This window comes from Lithobates pipiens, unplaced genomic scaffold (assembly GCF_037356315.1).
Source record: "Lithobates pipiens isolate NorthernLeopardFrog02 unplaced genomic scaffold, aLitPip1_a1.2 Scaffold_23, whole genome shotgun sequence".
In the NCBI taxonomy this organism is placed as follows: domain Eukaryota; kingdom Metazoa; phylum Chordata; class Amphibia; order Anura; family Ranidae; genus Lithobates; species Lithobates pipiens.
In genome coordinates, this window is record NW_027507785.1 from 144,542,373 (window position 1) to 144,567,457 (window position 25,085).

Sequence of the window (25,085 nt, forward strand, 5' to 3'; positions counted from 1 at the left end):
CGTAAAAAACATTGGATAATGGGAGGACAAATATTTGGGGGAAGAGGATAGGGAGAACCTGGTTTCCTGCAGACACACCATCAATGGATTGAGATTTCAAGTGACGGAAGACCTTCGACCTCTTAATGGGGGAATTGAACCCATGGATGTAATGCGAGAATATTTTCAGCACATTCTGAGCAATTTGGGGGATAAAGGAAGGTTCATATAATTATAGAGCGACCAACAAGGTACGTACTTACCCTGATCCCATGGCGAGGCTATCCGAGCCCGAATAGGGGAGTGGAAGGGAGGGAAACACAAGGAAGAAGAGAAAGAGAGAGAAAAAAACTCAGAATAGAAAAGTGAAACACATAAACACTACAATTGGTGGGCATTGCATCCTGCAGCAGGACACTAAAGGAGTTGCCTCTACCACCAACCACAAGGCTAACAAATAGTAAAACATAACAGCATTGACAACAGTAAAACTACAATAGTACTAGAATATTACTACATTATTGTCTTATTACCGCCCCTGCACAGGGCAATTAAAAATAGAACAAAAACAGGTGAGACAAACTAAGCCCATCCCGTAGTACTGCTACTGGGTAGCAGTGAATAAAACTAACAATGGGATTAAAGGTCCTCCCCAGCTGGCGCCGCCCCGCCGGGAGTGCCCAAGGAGAGAACACGACCTCGGTCCCCGAACGTGACCCCCACGCTGGAGCGCCGCCAGGGGTCCACCAATAAAAGAGGGGACCCCGTATGGCCTAGGGCCACGGTCCAGCGGGGGGCCACCAGTGCTGATCATGGCCCGCACCCTTAAGGGGGTGGACCTGAAATAAGCCATGGCTTGACCCGATCAAGGAGGGAAGGGTAGGAAGGAAGTGGGAGGGAACAGGGAGGAGAGAAAAAAAAAAAATTTAAGAGGAAGGTATGGGTAAGGGAAGGGAAGTAAAAGGAGGGGGATGGGAGGGGGGAATTAAGAGGGGGAGCAGGGGGAAGAAGGAAAGTGCAGGAAGGGGGGAAGAGAGGCGCAGGGTATGGGGAGTGGGGGAATGGAAGGAAAACGGGGAGGGGGCATGGATGAGGAGAGGAGGGAGTGGGGATGAGGAGGGAAGGCAGGGTAAAAGATGAAAATATTAGAGCCTTCTCACGGCGGTTGGGGTCATCCGAAGAGGGGAGCAAATGTAGTGCTTCAAAAGTCGCCTGGGCTTCCTCCGCGGTGCGCACTGTGTAGCCCCGGCCTTGGTAGGTGATAGCGAGGCGAAAAGGAAAGCCCCAGGTGTATTTGATGCGGCGTTCCACCAGAGCTCAAGTATGTTTTCAGTTGTTGCCTCTTTTGCACTGTGGAGGGGGCCAAATCAGTAAAGAGCTGATACTTATGGCCTTGGAAACTGAGATCAGGCTTGTCCCGTGCTGCCCTAAGGAGCGTTTCCTTGGTGCGGTAGTACGTGAACATGATGATGATGTCCCGAGGAGGCCCCCCTTCCTTCCTCGGCCCCAGGGCCTGGTGGATCCGGTCAAATTCCATGCGATCAATTGGGATGCCTGGGACCAATTCCTGGAATAGAGCCGTGGCAGTGGAGGTTAAGTCCTCAATAGTTTCAGGGAATCCCCTAAGCCGGAGGTTCCCTTGCCTAGACCTGTTCTCATAGTCCTCTAATTTTAGGAGGGCTGCATCCAGCTCCCTGCGGATGTCCTGCAAGTCCTGCTCATGGTGATCGATGACTGTTGCTGCAGCCTCCATTCTATCTTCCAGCGCATTCATACGGTTACCCAACTCACGGATTTCCTTTGTGAGATGCGTGGCCAGTTTGGAGGTGGCCGCTGACAGTTCCCCCTGCAGCATGGTTTTAAAGCGAGACAGCAGGTCTGCATCCCGCAGTGAAGGCTCTACATAGGGTTGCTGGACTCCTGGTATGCTTTCTACATCTGAACAGGCTTCGGGCTCACCAGTGAGCAACGGAGGGGTGAAGTCCATGTTTGAGGCCTGCGACTCCAGTCTGGGAGGCTCAGTGAGTAGAGGGACCTCTCCTGAAGGTCGTCCGCCGCCGATGCGGTGGTTCCCGGCAGGCAAACGCGGTGATCCCGGAGGCCAAGTAGGCCGCAAGATGGCGGCCTGCCGCTGGGATCCGCGGCGGGCCGGATCGCCCTGTCTGCAGGCTATGGCGAGCGGCCAAAGGCGCCCCGGGCTGTAGGGGAGAGCCCAGCAGAGAGGATGGGTGAGTGAAAGAGCAGTGCCAGCGATCCACAGCGGAGGATGGCTGTGGATTGCAATCCGGCCCGCGGAGCACAGCCACAATGCCACTTCTGCTTTATTTTAACCCCTTCACACCTACAGGTAAAACAAATCTAAAAGCCTAAGCACATGATAGTAAAACCGTACATATCATCACAACTACTTTGTGCTTCCAGGTGGATTATACCTTGTTCTTTTCAGGACAAATTGGGCTTTCATTTGGTAGTAAGTTATGGCTATCACCCGATTATTATTATTATTTTTTTTTTTTTTTTTTTTTTTTAAGAAAAACTGGCCCAAAATAGTAAAAAAACAAAAAACAAATTTTTATGTAGCTGAGAACTTCTTGTTACTACCATAACTTACCACCAAAGAACAACCCAAAATTCCCCTGCTCTTGATGATTGTAGCCATACCTTTTTATATGTGTATGTTATTTGTTGTATGAACCGTAGCACAGACAAGAAGCAGTAGTGCACATTTTGCTTCTTTTTTTTGTCCTGCCTAAAACACACTAATGCTAAATTAAAAAGAAAAAAAAATCCTGCTCAAAATATACTGAACCTGATCTTTACCTTTTTGACCCTAGCCTTGATCTAGGTATGTTTCATTTTTTTTTTTTTTACAAACTTTTTTTTTTTTTTTCCTTTCTACATGGAAAAACAAAGATACAACCTAGTTATCTTCATTCACAGGAAAAAAAACACAGGGATTGGCTTCACAGTGAACACTGTGGTAGCCAATCAGAGGCTACCACATGAATTAGTTGACCTGGAATCGGGGGATCCAGTGACGCCACGGTCTCTGTGCTGTGCGTTCCCAGCACAAACAATTCCCTGTCAATGTCCGAGATCTGGAGAAAAGGGCAATTGTAAAAATTCATTTTTTTTCTGTAGAAGTATAGCTAGTTTTAGAAGCATGCAAATCATTGTAGAACTGGTGAAAGTCATTCAGTATGTCAGTTAAGAGTATGTACTTCCCCCGGTAGTATTCTTAATGGCTGTAATAGTAGTAGAATCCCTATGCTCTCTAGCCACTAGGGCCAAGAGATGGCCTGTATTTTCCCCTTCCTCAAAATATCCCTGTTGAAGGAAGTATCTCCTCTTCTCCGCTGCTGACATTAGGACAAAGTTGTACAGTGACTGTGCCTCCATCCAGGCCTCATAGTTAGATTGAGATGTATCGGTGACCAATGCCTGCTCTGTTTTTCATGTCATCCTGTACTCCCATTCTCTAGAGCGGTTCTTGATACCTGTGAATTCTCTAATAAGGTAGCCTCTTAAGAATGCCTTGAGTGAGTTCCAAACCACCTCTGCACTAGCAGAGCGCCTGTTTTATCGCAAAAACTCAGTACCCCATCGGGTGACGGAAACGGGGTCAGCCAGAAGGGGTTCACTCTCCACAGTGGACAGCCAGAGGAAACCGTAGCATCCAGTCGCACCCAAAATGGGGAGTGATCTAACAAGAGGCATGGTTCATATGCAGAATTTTTTACCCGTTGCAATAATGCACTATTGCCTAACCACATATCTATGCGGGAGAGTCCATGCGTGGCCGAGTAGCAGGAGTAACATTTATCATTGAGATCTGTTTCTCGCCACACATCATGAAGCCCCAGTTCAGCAAGCAGGGAGGCAAAGGCTGTCTTTCCTGTATTAAGTCTCGCTGCCCTGGGTGTTAAGGGTAACCTATCCAGACATGAGTCCAGGGTGTTATTAAAGTCCCCCAAAAACTGTAGCATCAAACACCGGATGATAGAAATTCACAAACAAGTGGGCAGGAATACTCTATCCGTTAAAGGAAAATCTTCCGGATCATCAATCATCAACAAAATAAAATGTGAATGCTCTTACCAGAACAGATGGACTCCAATGTCAACGACACAGAGTCTAACAGGCAGTATGCCACAAATGGCAAATGTATGAAACTCGCAGTGGTCCAAGCTTCCAGAACGGGATTCAAGGGAGCCGTGGCTGACCTCCAAATTTACCTCCAAACGACAACTGTCTCAACTGGAACTCGGTGTTAGGTTTAAAAGTGGACAGCACATCTATTCACATCCGGGCAACATGTGGAAAAAAGAAACCGCTTCCACATAGTATAGATAAGAGGGGTATTTATTTCTAAAAACCGTTTTACAGATAAACAAGTGATCACATGTGAAAATGCAAGGCAGTGAGGGTAGTAATAAGCCACGCCCTATGCATTTAGACCTATGTGCATTCTACAGGGGCATATATCAACCCTCACACACTGCCTATATACAGTTACTTGCGAAAGTATTCGGCCCCCTTGAACTTTTCAACCTTTTGCCACATTTCAGGCTTCAAACATAAAGATATAAAATTTTTATTTTTTATGAAGAATCACCAACAAGTGGGACACAATTGTGAAGTGGAACGAAATCTATTGGATTTTTGAAACTTTTTTTAACTAAGAAAAAAATAAAAAGTGGGGCGTGCAAAATTATTCGGCCCCCTTGCGTTAATACTTTGTAGATCCACCTTTTTGCTGCGATTACAGCTGCAAGTCGCTTGGGGTACCGTATATACTCGAGTATAAGCCGAGATTTTCAGCCTCTTTTTTGAGGCTGAAAGTGCCCCCCTCGGCTTATACTCGAGTCATCGCTGTCTGCCCGCTCGATCAGCGTGTCGAGCAGACAGACAGCGGCCATTCTATCATTCAAAAGCCGCGCCTCCGGCTCCGCCTTCGCCTGTGATAGGCGGAACACTGAATTTCCCAGCAGCCTGTGTTCCGCCTATCACGGACATCGTATCATCCTCGTACTACGGACGAGGATGATACGATGTCCGTGATAGGCGGAACACAGGCTGCTGGGAAATTCAGTGTTCCGCCTATCACAGGCGAAGGCGGAGGCTTTTGAATTTTACAATGGCCGCCGAGGCGCCGACGAAGAGGGCACGGGACGGAGGCAAGGCAAGGCACGGCACGGGACGGGACGGGACGGAGGCAAGGCAAGGCACGACACGGGATGGAGGCAAGGCACGGCGGCAAGGCACGGCACGGGACGGAGGCAAGGAGGCAAGGCACGGGACGGAGGCTCGGGACAAAGGCTCGGGACACAGGTAGGCTGGACACACACACACACACACACACACACACACACACGGATGGAGACACACACACACACGGATGGATGGATGGAGACACACACACACAGGGATGGATGGATGGATGGAGACACACACACACACAGGGATGGATGGATGGATGGACACACACACAGGGATGGATGGACGGACACACAGGGATGGACGGACACACAGGGATGGACGGACACACACACAGGGATGGACAGGCATGTCTCACCCTCGGCTTATACACGAGTCAATAAGTTTGCCAGTTTTTTTGGGGGTAAATTGGGGGCCTCGGCTTATATTCGGGTCGGCCTATACTCGAGTATATACGGTATGTCTCTATCAGTTTTGCACATCGAGAGACTGAAATTCTTGCCCATTCTTCCTTGCAAAACAGCTCGAGCTCAGTGAGGTGGGATGGAGAGCGTTTGTGAACAGCAGTTTTCAGCTCCTTTCCACAGATTCTCGATTGGATTCAGGTCTGGACTTTGACTTGGCCATTCTAACACCTGGATACGTTTATTTGTGAACCATTCCTTTGTAGATTGTGCTGTATGTTTGGGATCATTGTCTTGTTGGAAGATAAATCTCCATCCAGAATGGTCCTGTATTTGTCTGCATCCATCTTCCCCTCAATTTTAACCATCTTCCCTGTCCCTGCTGAAGAAAAGCAGGCCCAAACCATGATGCTGCCACCACTTTTGACAGTGGGGGATGGTGTGTTGAGGGTGATGAGCTGTGTTGCTTTTACGCCAAACATATCATTTTGCATTGTGGGCAAAAAGTTGGATTTTGGTTTCATCTGACCAGAGCACCTTCTTCCACATGTTTGGTGTGTCTCCCAGGTGGCTTGTGGCAAACTTTAGACGAGACTTTTTATGGATATCTTTGAGAAATGGCTTTCTTCTTGCCACTCTTCCATAAAGGCCAGATTTGTGCAGTGTTCGACTGATTGTTGTCCTATGGACCGAGTCTCCCACCTCAGCTGTAGTTGTCTGCAGTTCATCCAGAGTGATCATGGGCCTCTTGGCCGCATCTCTGATCAGTCTTCTCCTTGTCTGAGCTGAAAGTTTAGAGGGACGGCCAGGTCTTGGTAGATTTGCAGTGGTCTGATACTCCTTCCATTTCAAATGATCGCTTGCACAGTGCTCCTTGGGATGTTTAAAGCTTGGGAAATCTTTTTGTATCCAAATCCGGCTTTAAACTTCTCCACAACAGTATTACGGACCTGCCTGGTGTGTTCCTTGGTCTTCATGATGCTCTCTGCGCTTTCAATAGAACCCTGAGACTATCACAGAGCAGATGCATTTATACAGAGACTTGATTACGCACAGGTGGATTCTATTTATCGCCATCAGTCATTTAGGACAACATTGGATCATTCAGAGATCCTCGCTGAACTTCTGGAGTGAGTTTGCTGCACTGAAAGTAGGGCCGAATAATTTTGCACGCACCACTTTTCAGTTTTTTATTTGCTAAAAAAGTTTAAAATATCCAATAGATTTCGTTCCACTTCACAACTGTGTCCCACTTTATAGTGATTCTTTACAAAAAATTTAAATTTTATATCTGTTTGAAGCCTGAAATGTGGTAAAAGGTTGAAAAGTTAAAGGGGGCCGAATACTTTCGCAAGGCACTGTGTGTGTGTATGTGTATATATGTGTGTGTGTATGTGTATATATATATATATATATATATATATATATATATATATATATATATATATATATATATATTAAATGTACATACAAGACCATTCAGAATACATGACCTCAAAAGACACCCTGCATCTCCTCACCACATTTGACACGGGCATGCTTATTGTTGGAGGAGATTTCAATTTGGCCCTCACCCCTTCACTAGTCACCACTCCAGGCTCTTCCACCTTAATGTACAGAGCACTACGTACAATAAAAACACTGTTTAAGAATTTGACGCTGCACAAATTATGGTGGACACTGCACCCCAACACAGAAGATTACACATTTTTTCTCGCCACCTCATAACAAATACACGAGGATCGACTATTTCTTCCTAACCCAAACTGACCTTGTGACAGCAACCATAGACCCTATGATACTCTTGGACCACCACCCCCTCTTCATTACCCTAACATTCTCGACAATGTCCACAAGATCTACACTTTGGAGATTCAATAATTCACTCCTTAATGACCCTGAAACCCTTAAGGTGCTGAATTCACGCCTATCACAATATTTTCATGAGAATGATTTCTCTAAGATCCGCCCGATGACCCTCTGGGGGTGGCACACATATGTGTCATCAGGGGAGAGCTTATCTCCATCATTGTGAAAAGACAGAAAGCTAGACAAGCCCTTATTACAGAATTGTCAGACTTTAAATGAGCTCTTGATGGCTAGAGAAACGCTGCTTGAAGATCTGGGGAAAACAACCAGACGCTGATATTGAAACCGGGTAAAGATGCCTCATTGTGCTTAAACTACAGGCCCATTTCACTCCTAAATGTCGACGTTAAACTTTACGTGATAATACTCTCCCCTTACTCCCCAATTTAGTCTCTTTAGACCAGGTAGGGAAGCAAGGGATAACACCTTGAAAGCCATTAGCATGCATCACTGGCTATCCAAACCCCCCACACCAGGCTTCTTCCTGTCTCTCGATGCGGAGAAGGCGTTTGATAGGGTTGCTTGGGACTACATGGCAGTAGCAATAAAAGCGCTGGGGTTTCCGGATTGCATGTTTCAGTTCATCCTTGCACTCTACTCATCCTTGACAGGGAGAATCAAGGTCAACGGTCGTGTTTCATACGGAACACATTCAAGGTTGCCCCTTGTCCCCTCTCATTTTCGTGCTCACCTTGGAGCCTATACTCTGCAGACTTCGGGTTAACCCAGACATTAAAGGGGTAGAAATAAGTTGCAGACAATAAAAACTAGCAGCATACGCGGATGACATCCTACTTTAACTCAGTGATCCCATCAATAAAATTCCCACCCTACTAAAAGATCTCTCCCTTTTTAAATTAATATCCAATCTCCAAATTAATTTTGCAAAATATAGGGCCCTGAACATATCTGCCCGCCAATACAGTGTCACTTTGCCAAGACACGCACGCTCTCACCTACATAGGAATCCAACTACCAGTGAAACTATCTGACCTATATTCCAAGATCTTCCTTCTTATACTCAAGACTATACAAAAAGACCTTCAGAACTGAAACAAAGGCTACTCCTCTTGGTTCAGGAGAGCGGAAATAGTAAAAATAAATATCCTCCCCAGACTCCTATACTTCCTACAGCCTATACCGATCAAACTACCTGTATTATTCTTCGCTACATACAGATGTCTAAAATTCATCTGGGCTTCTAAACAACCCCACCTGAGATGAGACAAATTAGTCACTCCTATGCTGAAGGGTGGAATCGGCCTCCCTGAAATACATAAATATTACTGGTTGTGTCAGTTGGCCCGAATAGTTGACTGGCACCTTCACGTTATAACCAAAGCATAGATCAAACTTTAGGAAGCGGTCTCCCACCTACCATTGCACCATCTACAGTGGATTAGCCCCCATGGGATTCCAAGAGAAAGCAAGGCTCACCCCCTTACTTGGCCCTACCTTAGAGGTCTTTCCAACAATCAAGACACAGAACAATCTGTCTTATTCACGGATAATAATCCCATAGATGAGTAGCATTTCTTCCAGACGGGACATCACGTTGCTCTCCTGACATTCCCAACAAGGGGTCCATATGGACTAGGATACTCCCTGGGAGCCATATTTTTGGTTTGGACCCTTGTTGCTTTGGGGTGATTCTACCCCTTAAATACCCCTTTTGAGACATTGGACACAGAACTTCTAGTATTTATCTCAGACTTTGCTGTGTATGGACGAATGTGCCACTTCCCACGGCTATTACTGGGGACTTGTTGTTGTGGTCTGGATATCTTATTATTGATTGACACTTTTACCTCCTATTGAGGAGTGGCTGAACCATGAGTTACCACCATATTTATACTTCCTTTTACTCTCTACCCCCGATGAAAGTTTTTTTTCAAGCAAAAACTGGAAACGCGTCGGGTTTTGGGGTATCCAATCCCTATGAGAGCTTAAGTGTTTTTCCTTTATATGGTTTAAAGGGATTGTAAAGTAATTTTTTTATTTATTTTTTAAATAACAAACATGTTATACTTACCTCCACTGTGCAGCTCGTTTTGCACAACTAGGGTCCCTCGGCGGCGGTCTCTGCTTCTTACTGCAGGTACTTGTCACGTTCATGCGAGCTCCCTTGCATAGTGAGAAGCACCTGCGGGCGCGCTCCCGTGATATAGCCGCGCGCTGGATCACACGGCCCAGCCCCCCAGCGCTCCGCGTCATTGGATGTGATTGACAGCAGCGCGAGCCAATGGCTGCACTGGCTTCAATCCATCCACTCCAGCCAATCAGCGGCCGGGCTGAGTGGTGAAGAGGACGGCGGGGGCGTGCGCGGGACTTTCGAGGGGTGAGGTAAGTAAAACGAGGGGGCTGGGGGCGCCGCCACTTTGAGACGTTTTTAAACCTTAATGCATAGAATGCATTAAGGTGAAAAAACATTTACCTTTACAACCCCTTTTATGTTCATTTTACATTGTATTTTCTATTGTGTATTTTCATGGCTCAGATGTGAGTCGTCTGCTCCGGTTTTTATTACTCTGTGTAACAATAAATATTATATTTATATATAATCCTTTGTACTTGTTGGTGGTCTAAGTCCCACTAAGGGGGGTTCTCCTTTTTTTTTTTTTTTTTTTTTGATCCATATATGGGGTTGGGACCACCACACTCTTTGCTGACATAGCGGGAGCCTCCTTTTTTATCTACCATGGATTAGCCCCCATGGGATACCAAGGGGCTCACCCCCTTACTTGGCCCTACCTTACAGGTCTTTTGAACAATCTGTAACACATTGAAAGCCTCGTCTCTAACTCTGACCGCAACCCAGATTTTCCCCCCAGGGTTTACTGGTCCGACACAAATGGCACTCCACTGGAATCCTCACTCAGGGCAGAATCCTTTTTTGACAAGGGAAAACTCATTCCCTTCCAAACCCTTATTTCCCGACACCCAGACAGATATCCCTTTCTTCGAGTGCCTGCAGATTACGCATCTTTTAAACAGCTCCAATTCGCCCTCTAATTGGTGCAGAGACCAAACACCCTTTTGAAGTAATATGCACCAGATCACCAGACACATGGTCTCGGTGATGTATTCCCTATTATTCACAGTTAATAATCCCATAGATGACACGCCCTACCAAAAATGGGAAAAGGAATTTGATACAGATCTCTCTTGGGCAGATTGGGAATGTGTCAACACAAGAGAACGGTTTTAAAATCTACTTGAGGTGGTATAGGACCCTTCACAGAATTCATAAGTTCCACCCCAGTATCGACCCTCTGTTGTTGTTGCGAAGTGGCCTAAGGAACGCTACTCCACATATGGTGGGACTGCCCCGGATACGGCCCTTCTGGAAGGAAGTATACACCGCCTTATTTCCCACATAATGACCTACACACCAGATTTCCCACCAGCCCAATATTTAATCCACCACACATCCTTGAAAGAAAAGAGTGGCGTTGGTCTGTTTTTAGATAAGGCACCTCATCCAAAAGACAATAAATTCACAAATTGGAAGAGGAAAACGGGGAATTATTGTGGTGCCAAGCAATTCACATATAAACCATAATTGTAAAAATTTTTTTTTATTATTTTGTGATGTAATAAAATAAATTAAGCATATAAAATAGCTAAAAACAATACACCGTTTGGGGAGCAATAAACAATCACTAAAGGGCTAAGTATGGTATATGCTCTTAAACATAATAATTTGCAGGTCAGGTCTTTCCTACATGTTTCGCCAAATCATTCGCTTCCTTGGGAATATGCCAGACTGACGATTGAAGAGGGCTCTGCAGGATAAAAATGCAATCTTTGAGAAAACATACAAATTTATATATATATATATATATATATATATATATATATATATATATATATATATATATATATATATATATATATATAAATTTGTATGTTTTCTCAAAGATTGCATTTTTATCCTGCAGAGCCCTCTTCAATCGTATATATATAATATATTATACACACACAAAAACAGAAAAAAAGATGCTAATGTTGTATTATGGAGTGGTCTGAAACCAAATACTCTAATCTCAACTCCCCCTCCACCCTTAGTTGTATATCATCCCCCCCATCGACCAAAGTAAACAGCACCTACCCCGATAAACCCACGGTGCAGCAGGCGCAAAGTTCACACAACGGGGCAAAGACACCTCACCACCTTAGCCCCAATTGGCATACAAGCAGTCTCTCACACTACATCTCATTAAGGCAGCTAAATGCCCTGTACACACGATCGGACTTTCTGATGAAAAATGTGCGAGTGGACTGTGTTGTCGGAAATTCTGGTCATGTTTGGGCTCCATTGGACTTTTTCCGTCTGAATTTCTGACACACAAAGTTTGAGATCTGGATCAAAAATTTTCTGACAAGAAAATGCGATTGTTTAAATTATACAATTCCAACACATAAAATGCCACACATTCTCAGAATAAATTACGACACAAAAGTTATTGTCTACTGGCCTCTTTATAGTCCTGTCATATGTGGTTTACGCCACGTCGCTTTAAACGATTGGATTTTATGACAACTTTGACAGTGTGTATGCAAGACAAGTTTGGGTCAAAATCCATTGGAAAAAATCTGACTGATTTTGTAGTTGGAATTTCTGACCATGTGTATAGGGCAGTGATGGCGAACCTTGGCACCCCAGATGTTTTGGAACTACATTTCCCATGATGCTCAACTACACTGCGGAGTGCATGAGCATCATGGGAAATGTAGTTCCAAAGTATTTGGAGTGCCAAGGTTCACCATCACTGGTATAGGGCATTAGTCTGCATAACTTTACAAGACCTAATGCAACTAGCGAGAGACTACCCACCAAAATTCCATAAGATATGGGCCTGCTGGATCCACTTTAAAGAATCTGTGGAATACCGCACCTTACCCACTTCCACACCATAGCTTGACCTGGGGGCGGACACCTAGTACCAGATATTTGCTCCAGACAACTGTCTACAGAGATGCCCCACCACACTCCCCTATCCTCCTTTACCCTTCCTAGGTTTCTAGCTGTACTCAGACAAGTTTGAATGCCACACGCAGCTTTAAACCTAGCTTATAAAAGGAGCCCATCTCTAGTACCCCATCCCAGAATTGATAGCTTTTTTATGTTGGCAGGGAGCGAGCCTTTAGTGGACTCCCTTGCTCCAACCGGTAAGACAACGGTTTGAGGTTTTACCGGGTGCATTCCCACCCTCTCACAGATTGATTCCAATCGCGGCGATGGGGTGCTTAGGTGGCGAACCCAGTTCCTCGATACACTTCTAGGGGAGTCCCTCTACTGTCAATATGTTTTTTCCGTTATGCTCCCAAGGTACTGGGGATTTATAGGAATAGGTCTTCATAAAGATTTAACTTACTACTGTTATGGTACTATACGTTTTTAATGGTACCTAGTATGCAGCATTATTAGAAGTCATATGCATATTACTGTATAGATGTATGTCCACTTTCATGTATTATGTAAAACCTTAATAAAAACATTGAAACAAAAAAAATCTGCATGAGGTAATGCAGGGCTAAGCATTATACTTATTAGGCAAGGCACGCTTGGCAAACTTGATTGATACAAATCAAGTGTGAAGTTCCAGCTCACTGTTCGCTGGTGGTAGGATGCTCTCTCTTTCTCTGCGTGGGCACTGGGGTGAGAGGAGGTAGAGGACTTATGCCGCGTAGACAGACGACCGGACTTTCTGGCAGACTAGGGCTGACGGTCTTCCCGACGGACTTTCGGCAAAGTTCCGACGGACTTGGCCACACACAAGTCCGATGGATTAGAACGTGATGACGTATGACCGGACTAGAATAAATAAGTTCATAGCTAGTAGCCAATAGCTGCCCTAGCATTGATTTTCGTCCGTTGGACTAGCATACAGATGAGTGGATTTCTCCATAGGAACTGGGTCTGGATTCCTTCCGTCAGACCTCTGCTGTCAAAGTCCGGTCGTGTTTATGCGGCACTAAACTTCCAGGGGACATTGGACGGCAGGTGTCAGTCATTTTAAATGGAAAGTGGAAACAAAGCATGCATTGTTACTACCTCCCGTAATCATCCAGTACAGCTGTGAATCAATTGCTTTGTCAAAATGGTTGCTGAGACCTCTAAAACTCTCAATCAAGAGAAATCTGACAAACGGCATATGACAGTGGTGTGATGAGTTTTACTTAAGGAGAGCCCAATGTTCAATGGTGACAAGCTGCCGTGCTTTACGGAGCATGGCTTTTTATAGTGTATGGCGGCGTATGACATCTCTAGTACACCAGAGATCATTGTTTTGTGTTCCTAAGGCTTGGTGAACCCAGTCTTTCAGTGTCTCCTTCCAGGATATCCCTAGCAACCTGGTAAAGATACTCAGAACTGTCTTGTATTCATGCAAGACACAGTTCTGAGCATCTTTACCTGGAGAGGCCCGAAGGCATACTTTTTTCCAGTAGTTGCCATCTTCAAGATGTTCAATTTGAATCTGCAGTTGGATTATCTGAGGCAGGGTGTCTTGAAGCCATGTGTCCACAGCTTGGAGCCATTGCGATGTGCTGTGGAGGCTGCTTCCAATCTGTCCACGTGGGCCAACAGGTGGGTTATCAGGGTTAGGCAACCTTGGCCATCCAGTTGTGGTGAAACTAAAAGTCCCATGAGTCATTGCAAGACCCTGACAATCGCAGAGATGGCTCCTAGAGGAAGCGACATGATGGCATTTGTTTTTTCAGCACAGCTGGAGTGCCGAGGTTGCCTACCCCTGCCTTAAATTTTGTACTCCTTGCACCTTAGGCTCGGCTCACATTTGTGCGATGTGAATCCAGTGCGGGCTTGCCGCATGGCACCTGAATCGCTGGTGTTTGACACTGCCCTCTGCCACCCTTCAATACAAAGTTAATGACCCCCCAGATAGGTTCACAAATCGTAGTCTGAACTGTGAATTCGGACAGGAATCGTATCGCATGGGTGTAAATACAGTTTGTATGGCTAAATTTGCATCACACAGACATTTTATGTGATCCGCACAGCAATGCGGTATGAATAATATGTAATATCTCGCATTGCACCAGAGTGAATCGACCCTTAAAGACATGACATGTATCCTTCTGTCTTTTAACTTTCTTTGAAGGAGATTTTCCCAGATAGTCTTCCAGGACAGCCTATGCAATATTGTTTCCTCCTGGAACAGGAAATGCATCACCAAAGGCATTTTAAAAGGAATTCCTCCTACCAAGCTGGTCCGTTTACCCTTTACCCTACTGCAGGGGTAGGCAACCTTTAAAGGGGTGGTGATCTACCTCAACACCATGGGAAAAACCAAAGATCACTGGGTACAGTGTTGCCCCCTTACACCTATTTCAAACTTCTAATTGTCATATATACATCTAATTGCCAAATTGCGTGGCAATCATGTGTTTAAATCAGGTGGTGAGAGTGTGAAATCTGCTCCTTTTTGTCCCGAATGTCACATCTACCCTAATGCAGGTGGTCCCACTATAGTTAGCTACTGTGTGCTTCACCTATAGAAGCCCCCTTTCCCTTAAGGCAAGCAGGCCTACCGGTACTTGGTTGCCCCCAGGACTTATACAAAGTGCTATAGTGCCTGACCACCGCACCAGGGCAGACGTGAACAGAGCAAATAGTCTACTTGCAGTTTAGCAGACAGGTAGCGTGGTTCTATGACAGTCCAGGTAAAAGGCAGGCTGAGTTCAGGGAATAGTCCAATATCCGATGTCATACACAGGGAAATATAACAGCAAAGCAGGGCAGACAAACTGGAGTCTTGTTCAGTCTAGATCAACAATGAAGGTAACTGTCTCTATCACAAGCAAGGGATAGAGTGTTGGGTTTACTTATATCAAGTAACTGACCACATCAATCACCTTGCAGGTGGACACAGACAGGGGGGAATGCAGCAGCCAACACCTGGATGCTGGAATAAGGAGTAAGAGCACTAAGTGCCAAGTGTGTTGCTTCACACTGACCTGAAGATCTCTTCTGCTGCTGCCACCACTCTGGAGACCACTAGCTGGGATAATAGGTGGAGTGCAGTTGGTATCACTCTACATGGGACGGGAGCCAGCACTACAAAGGAGACTTGAGCTTATGCAGCTCTTGCTCCCTACTACAGCTCAACCTTTACAAGTAGTCCCTCTGCATTACACTTTGATGCTCTTAAATGGCAGGTCAGCAAGCCCAGACCACGATCTACCGGCCACCTGGCTGCGATCTACCAGTAGGTAGATCTACAAGTTGCTTACCCCTGCCTTACTGGCTTCTTTAGGAGCAGCTGGTAGATTTATGTGCTAGATTGTCCTCCAGGTCCCCCCCCTTAGTATAGGAAGTGACTTGGTTCCCTTTCCCTTTTTCTTTCTATGCCTGGTGAAGGCCACATCTGGAAGAAACTCCTCCACCCTTTGACAGGGACCAGCACCAGGCAGCTTTGGTTCCCAGTCAAGGTGTCCAGGTGCGTGCACGCTCTGCTCTGTAGGTCATTTGTGGCAGGGGCTCAAGCAGTAGCTGCATTGGGTGTGTGGCCTGGCTGTTTTACTGAATGGTACCGGAGGGGGTGAAGTCGTTCCAGTCTCCAGAGGCTCTGGTTCTAAGCCTAAACCCTAGTACGCACTAGTAGACTTTCTTTTTGTTCAACCAAACAGGGCTGATTGAAAAAAGAACTGTTAGTACAGTGATCTTGCTTGCTGTTCTATTGTGCTTGGACTATCTTCCCACCAGATCATGCTGATCAGGAGCTCATTGGCTCATTTTTCGATCATGCCCCTTCTACAGAAGCTGCCTGAAAGGCTGGCTTCAGTTAGACTGACTGCAGTACATAAGTGCCAAAGGTTGCCCAGTGTCTACTTTACTGGCCTATGCCACCAGACAGTCCCTTCTGACTGTTAATCTGACATTAGGTAGTCCTGGAAAACATGCCCGACCCCTTCCAGCGCACAGCACATGATAGACTGCCTCAGCTGTGCATGCTTCCTTAAGAGACTAAGTAGAGAGGGGGGGGGGGTGTCCATTAACTCCATTTTGGTCTCATTACACTCGCTGCTGTATGCAGTGTGTGACATCCGATCACTGCCCCCTGCCTTTTGGCGCAAAGAAATGCTGTTTAAGTTCTGTACTTTGAAAAGCTGTGTATAAGAAAGGACTGCAGCTAACGAAGTACAACTTATGTAGGATTTCCCTCATTTCTTGGTATCACCTGAGGCCAGTCACTTCAGTATGTGTACGTAAGGGTTTACAACTACTTTAAACACTTGGGTTGTTTAGGTTCAGGTTTATTATGCATCCTGCTGCTGTTTTTTACCTCTACTAAAAGTATAGGTTCACCTTTGGGAACGTGTTACTTGTTCCACCCATTTTTAGTATGGAACATGTAACATGTTCCCAATGCTGCAGCTGCTGCCTGATTTTTTTTGTATTTAAAAAAAAAAAAAAAAAAAAAAATCTCCCCTCTAGGGGTGCTCCAAAAAATGAATGTTGGCTGAGTTATATGTTGCAACTTAGTTCCCAAAGGCATTCTACACAGCTTCTAAGTAGAGTAGTTTTTTTTTTTTCCTTTCACTTGTGGATGATGCCTATTGAGGTTCATTGACCCTGTATCTAGTAATATTGCCAGTGGGTGTTTGCATTTTATTATCTGCAGCACTTCTTTAGTATTATAAGTTGTGTAGTGTGTGTGTTCTGGATGTATTTTCATACATTACGTTGGCATTCAGGAGCAGGAGCTTGTGTCAACATAGTGTTTAGCAGCAGGGATTTTATGCTCCCATACTTCAGGAGCCGTGCATCCATTTACTTTTGCATAAGGGTTCTGGAATCTTCTTTATGCTCCGGTTTACTCCAGATTGTTGCATCCCATCATGGGGCAAAGACTGGCATTTTGGATCGACCCATGTTTCTCCTGCAAGACCGTTATTGCTTTGCTGTTGGATCTCCAGTCCTATGCTGGAATTGGGAAACGCCTTTCTTCCAGTGGTCTGAAAGGTGTGATGGATGCCAGCCTTTCTGTGGGGATCCTGGGTACATGCGATTTTGTTGTGGGGGGAAGCTTGGCTCCAAATCAACATTGTGCAGCTCAGAACAATTTGCCAATTTAGTTATCTTGTTTACATTGGACCTCGTATAAGAATGGTCACCCAAACTGGATTTAGTCACAGTACCACAAAAGTGGCCTACATCAACTACCAGGAGGGCACCTTAAGTTGCATAACTCAAGTAATAGGACTGGATTCTGGCTTGGACAGAACTTAATATCCCAGCCCTGACTTCTGTGTACATTTCCAGTGTGAACAAATAGTCATATATTTTATATTATTATACACGATTTATATAGCGCCAACAGTTTACATAGCGCTTTACAATGTATACACAATTACAGTACAGTTCAAATAGTAGCAGACTTCCTCTGTCATCAGGTCAACAGAAGATCTGTCGATCTGATGATCCTTTGTCAATGGAAGAATTCAGGTTGAATCCTTCAAAATTGATAGCCTTCATTTGTTTCTACTAGCAATGAACTTGGGAGACTGGGTGCTGTCCTTGGAGTTATCGGAAGCATATCTTCAAGTGCACGTACATCCTGCCTTGATCTTCATCCAAGAGGAAGTAAAACAGTCTGTGGTGGTGGACCTGTGTTCACAGTCATAAGAAACACTGTCATATTGTCCCTCCGCAGCTGGAGATGGTCAAATTGGATTCCAGCCTGGAGGGATAGTTGTGCCCACAATCAAGGTATCCCAGGGATGTTGGCAATTCCAGCTGTAAGGCATAGTCTCAAACATCCTGGAGCTCAGTACAGCCTTTCAGGCACTCCTAGCATTCTACTCATCCTTGAGGTGGCAGAGTGTCCTGCTACATATGGACAACAAAGTTGCTGTGACCTACATCCAAAGGCAAGGTGGTACCAGAAGTTGCACACTCATGGGGACAGTTCTCCCTATTCTGGACTGGGCCCAGGTGCATCTAGCAGATCTGAAGGCTATATTCCAGCAGCACAGAACCAATTGATCGATGATCTGAGCAGGAATTTATTAAACAACGAATGGTCTGAGTCGCGAGGCCTTTTTTCTAACCAAATCCTGGTGTTTTCCGATATCGATCTGGCAGCAACTACTGCAAATGCCAAGCGTGCGAGGTACCTAGCAGGAGCTCTTTTTATCTCAGAGCCGAGGGTATAGATTGCTTACACCATACTTGGAATTTTCAGCTGGGGTATTTCTCCCCCCCCCCCCCCAACACCTGATTGTGAGGTTTTTATCCAGACTCAGGAGACCGATGGCCACAGTGAATAGCCGTAATTCACGTTTGGCCGAGAAGATCATGGTTCACAACACTCCTGCAGTTGAGCACAGAGAAACCATTGCCTCTTTCAGTAACACTGGACCTGCTTGCACAGGGCCAGTTTCTACACCCAGCGCCAGACTACACCTGACCTCTTGGAAGTTGAAACGAATAGGCTTTTAGAGCAGGGGTGTTCCCGAGAGATGGTAGCTACCTTGCTACAAGCCAGGAAGGATACTACAAACAGTACCTATTGGAAAGTGTGGCAAAGATTTACCTTATTTGCACAACAACAGTGTTGGAATCCATTGTGTTCCGATTTATCGCATATTTTTAAATCCTATCAGTTAGGGCTTGACAAAGGCCTATGTTTAGGTACTTTAAAAGTCCAGGTCTCTGCCTTATCCACCGTGACAGGGGTATTTGGTCATTGAACCCTCTTGTCATACAATTCCTGCGAGCATGCTTAAAAATCAGACCCCCTAGAAAGCCAACATTTTCAGCATGGGATCTGTATGTAGTCCTGGAGTCACCATCATGTTCTCCTTTTCACCCTATTGATTTAATCTCCTTATGGGACCTAACATTAAAAGTAACATTACTCATCACCATAACTTTAGTATCTTCAGTGTCTGAAATGCCAGCATTGATAAAAATACCCCTAGTTTATTTTTTACCCAGATAGTGGTTCTGAGACCCTCAGATTGCTTCATAGCTAAAGTGTTCACCTCATTCAACTTCAGCCAAGAAATACTACCAGCATTGCTTAATTAGCAGGGAGAAATGCATCCTTTGGACGTCAAATATAACAACATTAATCCTGTCTATGAGCAACTAAATAATTTAGGAAGATGGACAATCACCTAATAAACCCTCATGGCCTTAGGAACGGTCAAATGACATCTTCATGCACGATAGATTCATGGCTTGTAAAAACCATAAAAAAGGCCTAGTCTGCACAGCAAATCTGGGTAACTGAGGGCTTCAAGGCTCACTTTACTAGGGCGGTGGTAACCTCCTGGTCAGCATATGTCTGGAGACGATCTGTAAGTTATTATAGAGTGGACCCTGTTCAGCTAAAACCTGTGGAGTTTGGGAAAACAGTTGTTAAAGCTAATTCTTCAGTTTCCTGTTAATAAAATTGTACTTGCACCCACCCATTTGACGAGTTAATTCTCAGTATATGCTACCATGATGCGCCAGGAAATTGTTAAATTGTATACTCGCCCTTCTGTAATTTTCCTTTCCTGGTTCATCTTCATGGAAGCATACAGATTCTCACAGATGCGAAGAATGCTGCGGTGGTTTCCTGTTTAACTACCTGCTTACTGGGCACTTAAACCCCCCTCCTATCCAGACCAATTTTCAGCTTTCAGCACTGATGCACTTTGGATGACAATTGTGCAGTCATTCGATACCCAAATTAAATTTGTATCATTTTTTCACCACACAAATAGAGCTTTTTTTAAATTTATTTTGTTATAAATTTTTAAAACAGGTCATTTTTGTCCTTCATTTATGTATGCTGATGAGGTGGCAGTGATGGGCACTGATCAGAAGCACTGATAGGTGGCACTGATTGTGGGCATTGATAGGTTGCACTTGTGGGCAATGCCAGGGGGCATAGATGAGGCATAATTGCCGCTTCCTCTTTGGGACCAATGTCCCTTGCAGATGAGCTGGTGATTTTGCTTTTTTTTTTTTTTTTTTTTTTTTTTTTTTTTTCTCCTCCGTTGTCAGGGTGAGGAGAAAAAAAACGATCACCGAGCTTTTTGCTTTGATCATGTGATCAGCTGTCATTGACTGACAGCTGATGACTCTCGCTGTGGCCGTCATTCGGCTATAGCGCGGACGTCAAGAAGTTAAAATGTATAGCTAACCAGTCCTATCAGGTTGTGAGGGCATAGTCACAACCCAGTGTATTCTGCCATGAAGATGCTTTAGCAAAAGAAAATGGCAGAAATGCGAGTATTCAATTTTCCATTTTTTTTTCTGTTGTATGTGTGTTAGGCATGCCCTATAGAGCAACTATATTTTTCCAGAAAACAGATGAACTTTGGGGTGAACACAGATTCCATTTAATTATTTTTCTGTTTTGTAATGATTGGCAATGGTATGAAGATGCATATGCTTTTAATTATTTTTTATTTTTTTTTATATTCAGGTAGATAAAATTCTAAAGGTTATTCCGCAAGATCGTAAAACTTTTCTTTTCTCTGCCACCATGACAAAAAAGGTAAACTGATTTGTGTTGTATTGTATTTTTTCTTTTTAAACATTTTTATTATCTTTTCATAAGTTTAAACAGATGTACAGTAATATCATGTATGGAAATATTTGACATAATAGAAATTTAAGTTTCGTTAGTAATACACATTAAAATAAGGTAACCATTTGTAGATGGTACCACATGGTAACACACATGAAATTAGGATACTTATTTCAGGAATGAGTATGGAGAATAGAAATAATTCAATAGAATATTGTACCTATGGCTTTGAGTGAAGAGGCAGGTGGTTAAACTATGTATTAGATACAGTGCCTTGCGAAAGTGTTCGGCCCCCTTGAACATTTCTACCTTTTGCAACATTTCAGGCTTCAAACATAAAGATATACAATTTAAATTTTTTGTGAAGAATCACCAACAAGTGGGATAAAATTGTGAAGTGGAACGAAATCTATTGGATAATTTAAACTTTTTTAGCAAATAAAAAACTGAAAAGTGGTGCGTGCAAAATTATTCGGCCCCTTTACTTTCAGTGCAGCAAACTCACTCCAGAAGTTCAGCGAGGATCTCTGAATGATCCAATGTTGTCCTAAATGACTGATGGTGATAAATAGAATCCACCTGTGTGTAATCAAGTCTCTGTATAAATGCATCTGCTCTGTGATAGTCTCAGGGTTCTATTGAAAGCGCAGAGAGCATCATGAAGACCAAGGAACACACCAGGCAGGTCCGTAATACTGTTGTGGAGAAGTTTAAAGCCGGATTTGGATACAAAAAGATTTCCCAAGCTTTAAACATCCCAAGGAGCACTGTGCAAGCGATCATTTTGAAATGGAAGGAGTATCAGACCACTGCAAATCTACCAAGACCTGGCCGTCCCTCTAAACTTTCAGCTCAGGCAAGGAGAAGACTGATCAGAGATGCGGCCAAGAGGCCCATGATCTCTCTGGATGAACTGCAGAGAACTACAGCTGAGGTGGGAGAGTCTGTCCATAGGACAACAATCAGTCGAACACTGCACAAATCTGGCCTTTATGGAAGAGTGGCAAGAGGAAAGCCATTTCTAAAAGATATCCATAAAAAGTCTCTTCTAAAGTTTGCCACAAGCCACCTGGGAGACACACCAAACATGTGTAAGAAGGTGCTCTGGTCAGATGAAACCAAAATCGAACTTTTTGCCCACAATGCATAACGATATCTTTGGCGTAAAAGCAACACAGCTCATCACCCTCAACACACCATCCCCACTGTCAAACGTGGTGGCAGCATCATGGTTTGGGCCTGCTTTTCTTCAGCAGGGACAGGGAAGATTGATGCAGGAAGGGGAAGATGGATGCAGCCAAATACAGGACCATTCTGGATGAAAACCTGTTGGAGTCTGCAAAAGACCTGAAACTGGGACGGAGATTTATCTTCCAACAAGACAATAATCCCAAACATACAGCACAATCTACAAAGGAATGGTTCACAAATAAACGTATCCAGGTGTTAGAATGGCCAAGTCAAAGTCCAGACCTGAATCCAATCGAGAATCTGTGGAAAGAGCTGAAAACTGCTGTTCACAAATGCTCTCCATCCAACCTCACTGAGCTCGAGCTGTTTTGCAAGGAAGAATGGGCAAGAATTTCAGTCTTTGGATGTGCAAAACTGATAGAGACATACCCCAAGCGACTTGCAGCTGTAATCGCAGCAAAAGGTGGCTCTACAAAGTATTAACGCAAGGGGGCCGAATAATTTTGCACGCCCCACTTTTCATTTTTTTTATTCGTTAAAGTTTCAAAAATCCAATAGATTTCGTTCCACTTCACAGTTGTGTCCCACTTGTTGGTGATTCTTCACAAAAAATAAAAATTGTATATCTTTATGTTTGAAGCCTGAAATGTGGCAAAAGGTTGAAAAGTTCAAGGGGGCCGAATACTTTCGCAAGGCACTGTAGTACATTAGCAGTGTTGCAGGGCAATTGAGAGAAATGGTTATGTTTTCTGGGGCCAAATTGGCTTGGCATTATCTGGAAATATGAGTAATATTTCATATTAACCCACAAGACTCCTATTGGAGTAAATATAACTAGTGTAAAGAGAAGAGGAAGCTTAACCACTTGACCACTGGGCACTTAACCACTTGCAGACCGGACCATTTTGCTGGTCAAAGACTAGACCACTTTTTGCGATGATTTAAATTTTTTTTACTGGTTATATGTTTTGAGTTAGAGGAGGTCTAGGGCTAGAATTATTGCTCTCGCTCTAACGTTCGCAGCGATACCCCACGTGTGGTTTAACACCGTTTTCATATGTGGGCGGCACTTGCGTATGCGTTCGCTTCTGCATGCGAGCACATGGGGACAGGGGCGCTTTAAAAAACATTTTTTTTTATTGTTCATTCAACTTTATTTTAGTTTTACATTTTTTTTCCCCCCAAAAATACATTTTTTGATCACTTTTATTCCTATTACAAGGAATGTAAACATCCCTTGTAATAGGAATATGGCATGACAGGTCCTCTTTACAGTGAGATATGGGGTCAATAAGACCTCGCATCTCACCTCTAAGCTGGGAACGGGAGGGGGGGGGTATGTCTATGGCTGGGTATTGCAGGGTATCACCGACTATGGCTGGGTATCACCGACTATGGCTGGGTATCTCAGAGTATGATTGGATATCTCAGTATGGCGTTGCAGAGTATGGCGTTGCAGAGTATGGCGTTGCAGAGTATGGCGTTGCAGAGTATGGCGTTGCAGAGTATGGCGTTGCAGAGTATGGCGTTGCAGAGTATGGCGTTGCAGAGTATGGCGTTGCAGCAGGGTATGATGGTGTTAATTTTTGGTGAGCAGCGATGTGGGCACTGCAGATGCAGCCCACAGCGCTGCTGACACCGATCTCTTCCCCCTCCACTGTACCGATCGGTACAGAGAGGGGGAGGGAGGAACCGGCATCATAACATGACGCCGGTTTGTTTACAATTGATCACTCCGTCATTTGACGGAGCGATCACGTGGTAAACGGCCGCGATGAGCGGCTGTTTACCGTGATCCGTGATGCTCTTGAGTGCGTGCTGAATTCTGGGAGGATGTCATATGACGGCCTCCCAGAGTTAAACAACCGCCCTGTAGCCGTCATTCGGCTATGGGCCGGTTGTTAAGTGGTTAAATATTAAATCATTTTTATGATGAAGAGACCTTGGGATGTGAAATGGGGTTAAGTCACCTGGTGGGGGGCAGTAGACCCGGGAGGTAAAAAAAGAATGACTTAAGTCACATAACAGATTATAGATCTTAAACCATTAAGGGAGTAGTAAAGAGGTGTCAAAGCATGGGGTAGGCAATGTTTAATCCATGGTCTCCACAGGGCTTCAATTTTAGATATATTATCAAGATAGCTTATGTTTTAGCATGGATTAGGGATTGGGTAACGCCTGTGTTTGACTAATGATATATCAAGTGAATCTGTTTTCCAAGCTTTCGCTATGACCTGTTTTACTGCTGCTGCTGTTACAAAGAGCATGAGTTTAAATTGGCGGTTTGACAAGGCATGTGGTTTACTATTCAGAAAGAGTATTAAATACTTCTGACCAAAAAGATCTGACAATATTACATTCCCATCAGATATGTACCGTATATACTCGAGTATAAGCCGAGATTTTCAGCCTCTTTTTTGAGGCTGAAAGTGCCCCCCTCGGCTTATACTCGAGTCATCGCTGTCTGCCTGCTCGATCAGCGTGTCGAGCAGACAGACAGCGGCCATTCTATAATTCAAAAGCCGCGCCTCCGGCTCCGCCTTCGCCTGTGATAGGCGGAACACTGAATTTCCCAGCAGCCTGTGTTCCGCCTATCACGGACATCGTCTCATCCTCGTACTACGGACGAGGATGAGACGATGTCCGTGATAGGCGGAACACAGGCTGCTGGGAAATTCAGTGTTCCGCCTATCACAGGCGAAGGCGGAGGCGCGGCTTTTGAATTTTACAATGGCCGCCGAGGCGCCGACGAAGAGCGGCGATCCTGGCACGACACGGGACGGAGGCAAGGCACGACACGGGACGGAGGCAAGGCACGGGACGGAGGCAAGGAGGCAAGGCACGGGACGGAGGCTCGGGACACAGGCTCGGG

The 25,085-nt window shown here is 44.7% G+C and overlaps 1 protein-coding gene across 3 annotated transcripts in view; it reads left to right on the forward strand.

Moving 5' to 3' along the window:
• The window catches only part of DDX47 (DEAD-box helicase 47), a 612,119-nt gene that overhangs the window by 254,944 nt on the left and 332,090 nt on the right, over positions 1-25,085 (forward strand). For all 3 annotated transcript variants that reach the window (XM_077452460.1, XM_077452461.1, XM_077452459.1), the window contains exon 6: positions 20,918-20,989. In XM_077452460.1, coding sequence (XP_077308586.1) covers positions 20,918-20,989 — 72 coding nt within the window. The remainder of the gene's footprint in view (positions 1-20,917; positions 20,990-25,085) is intronic.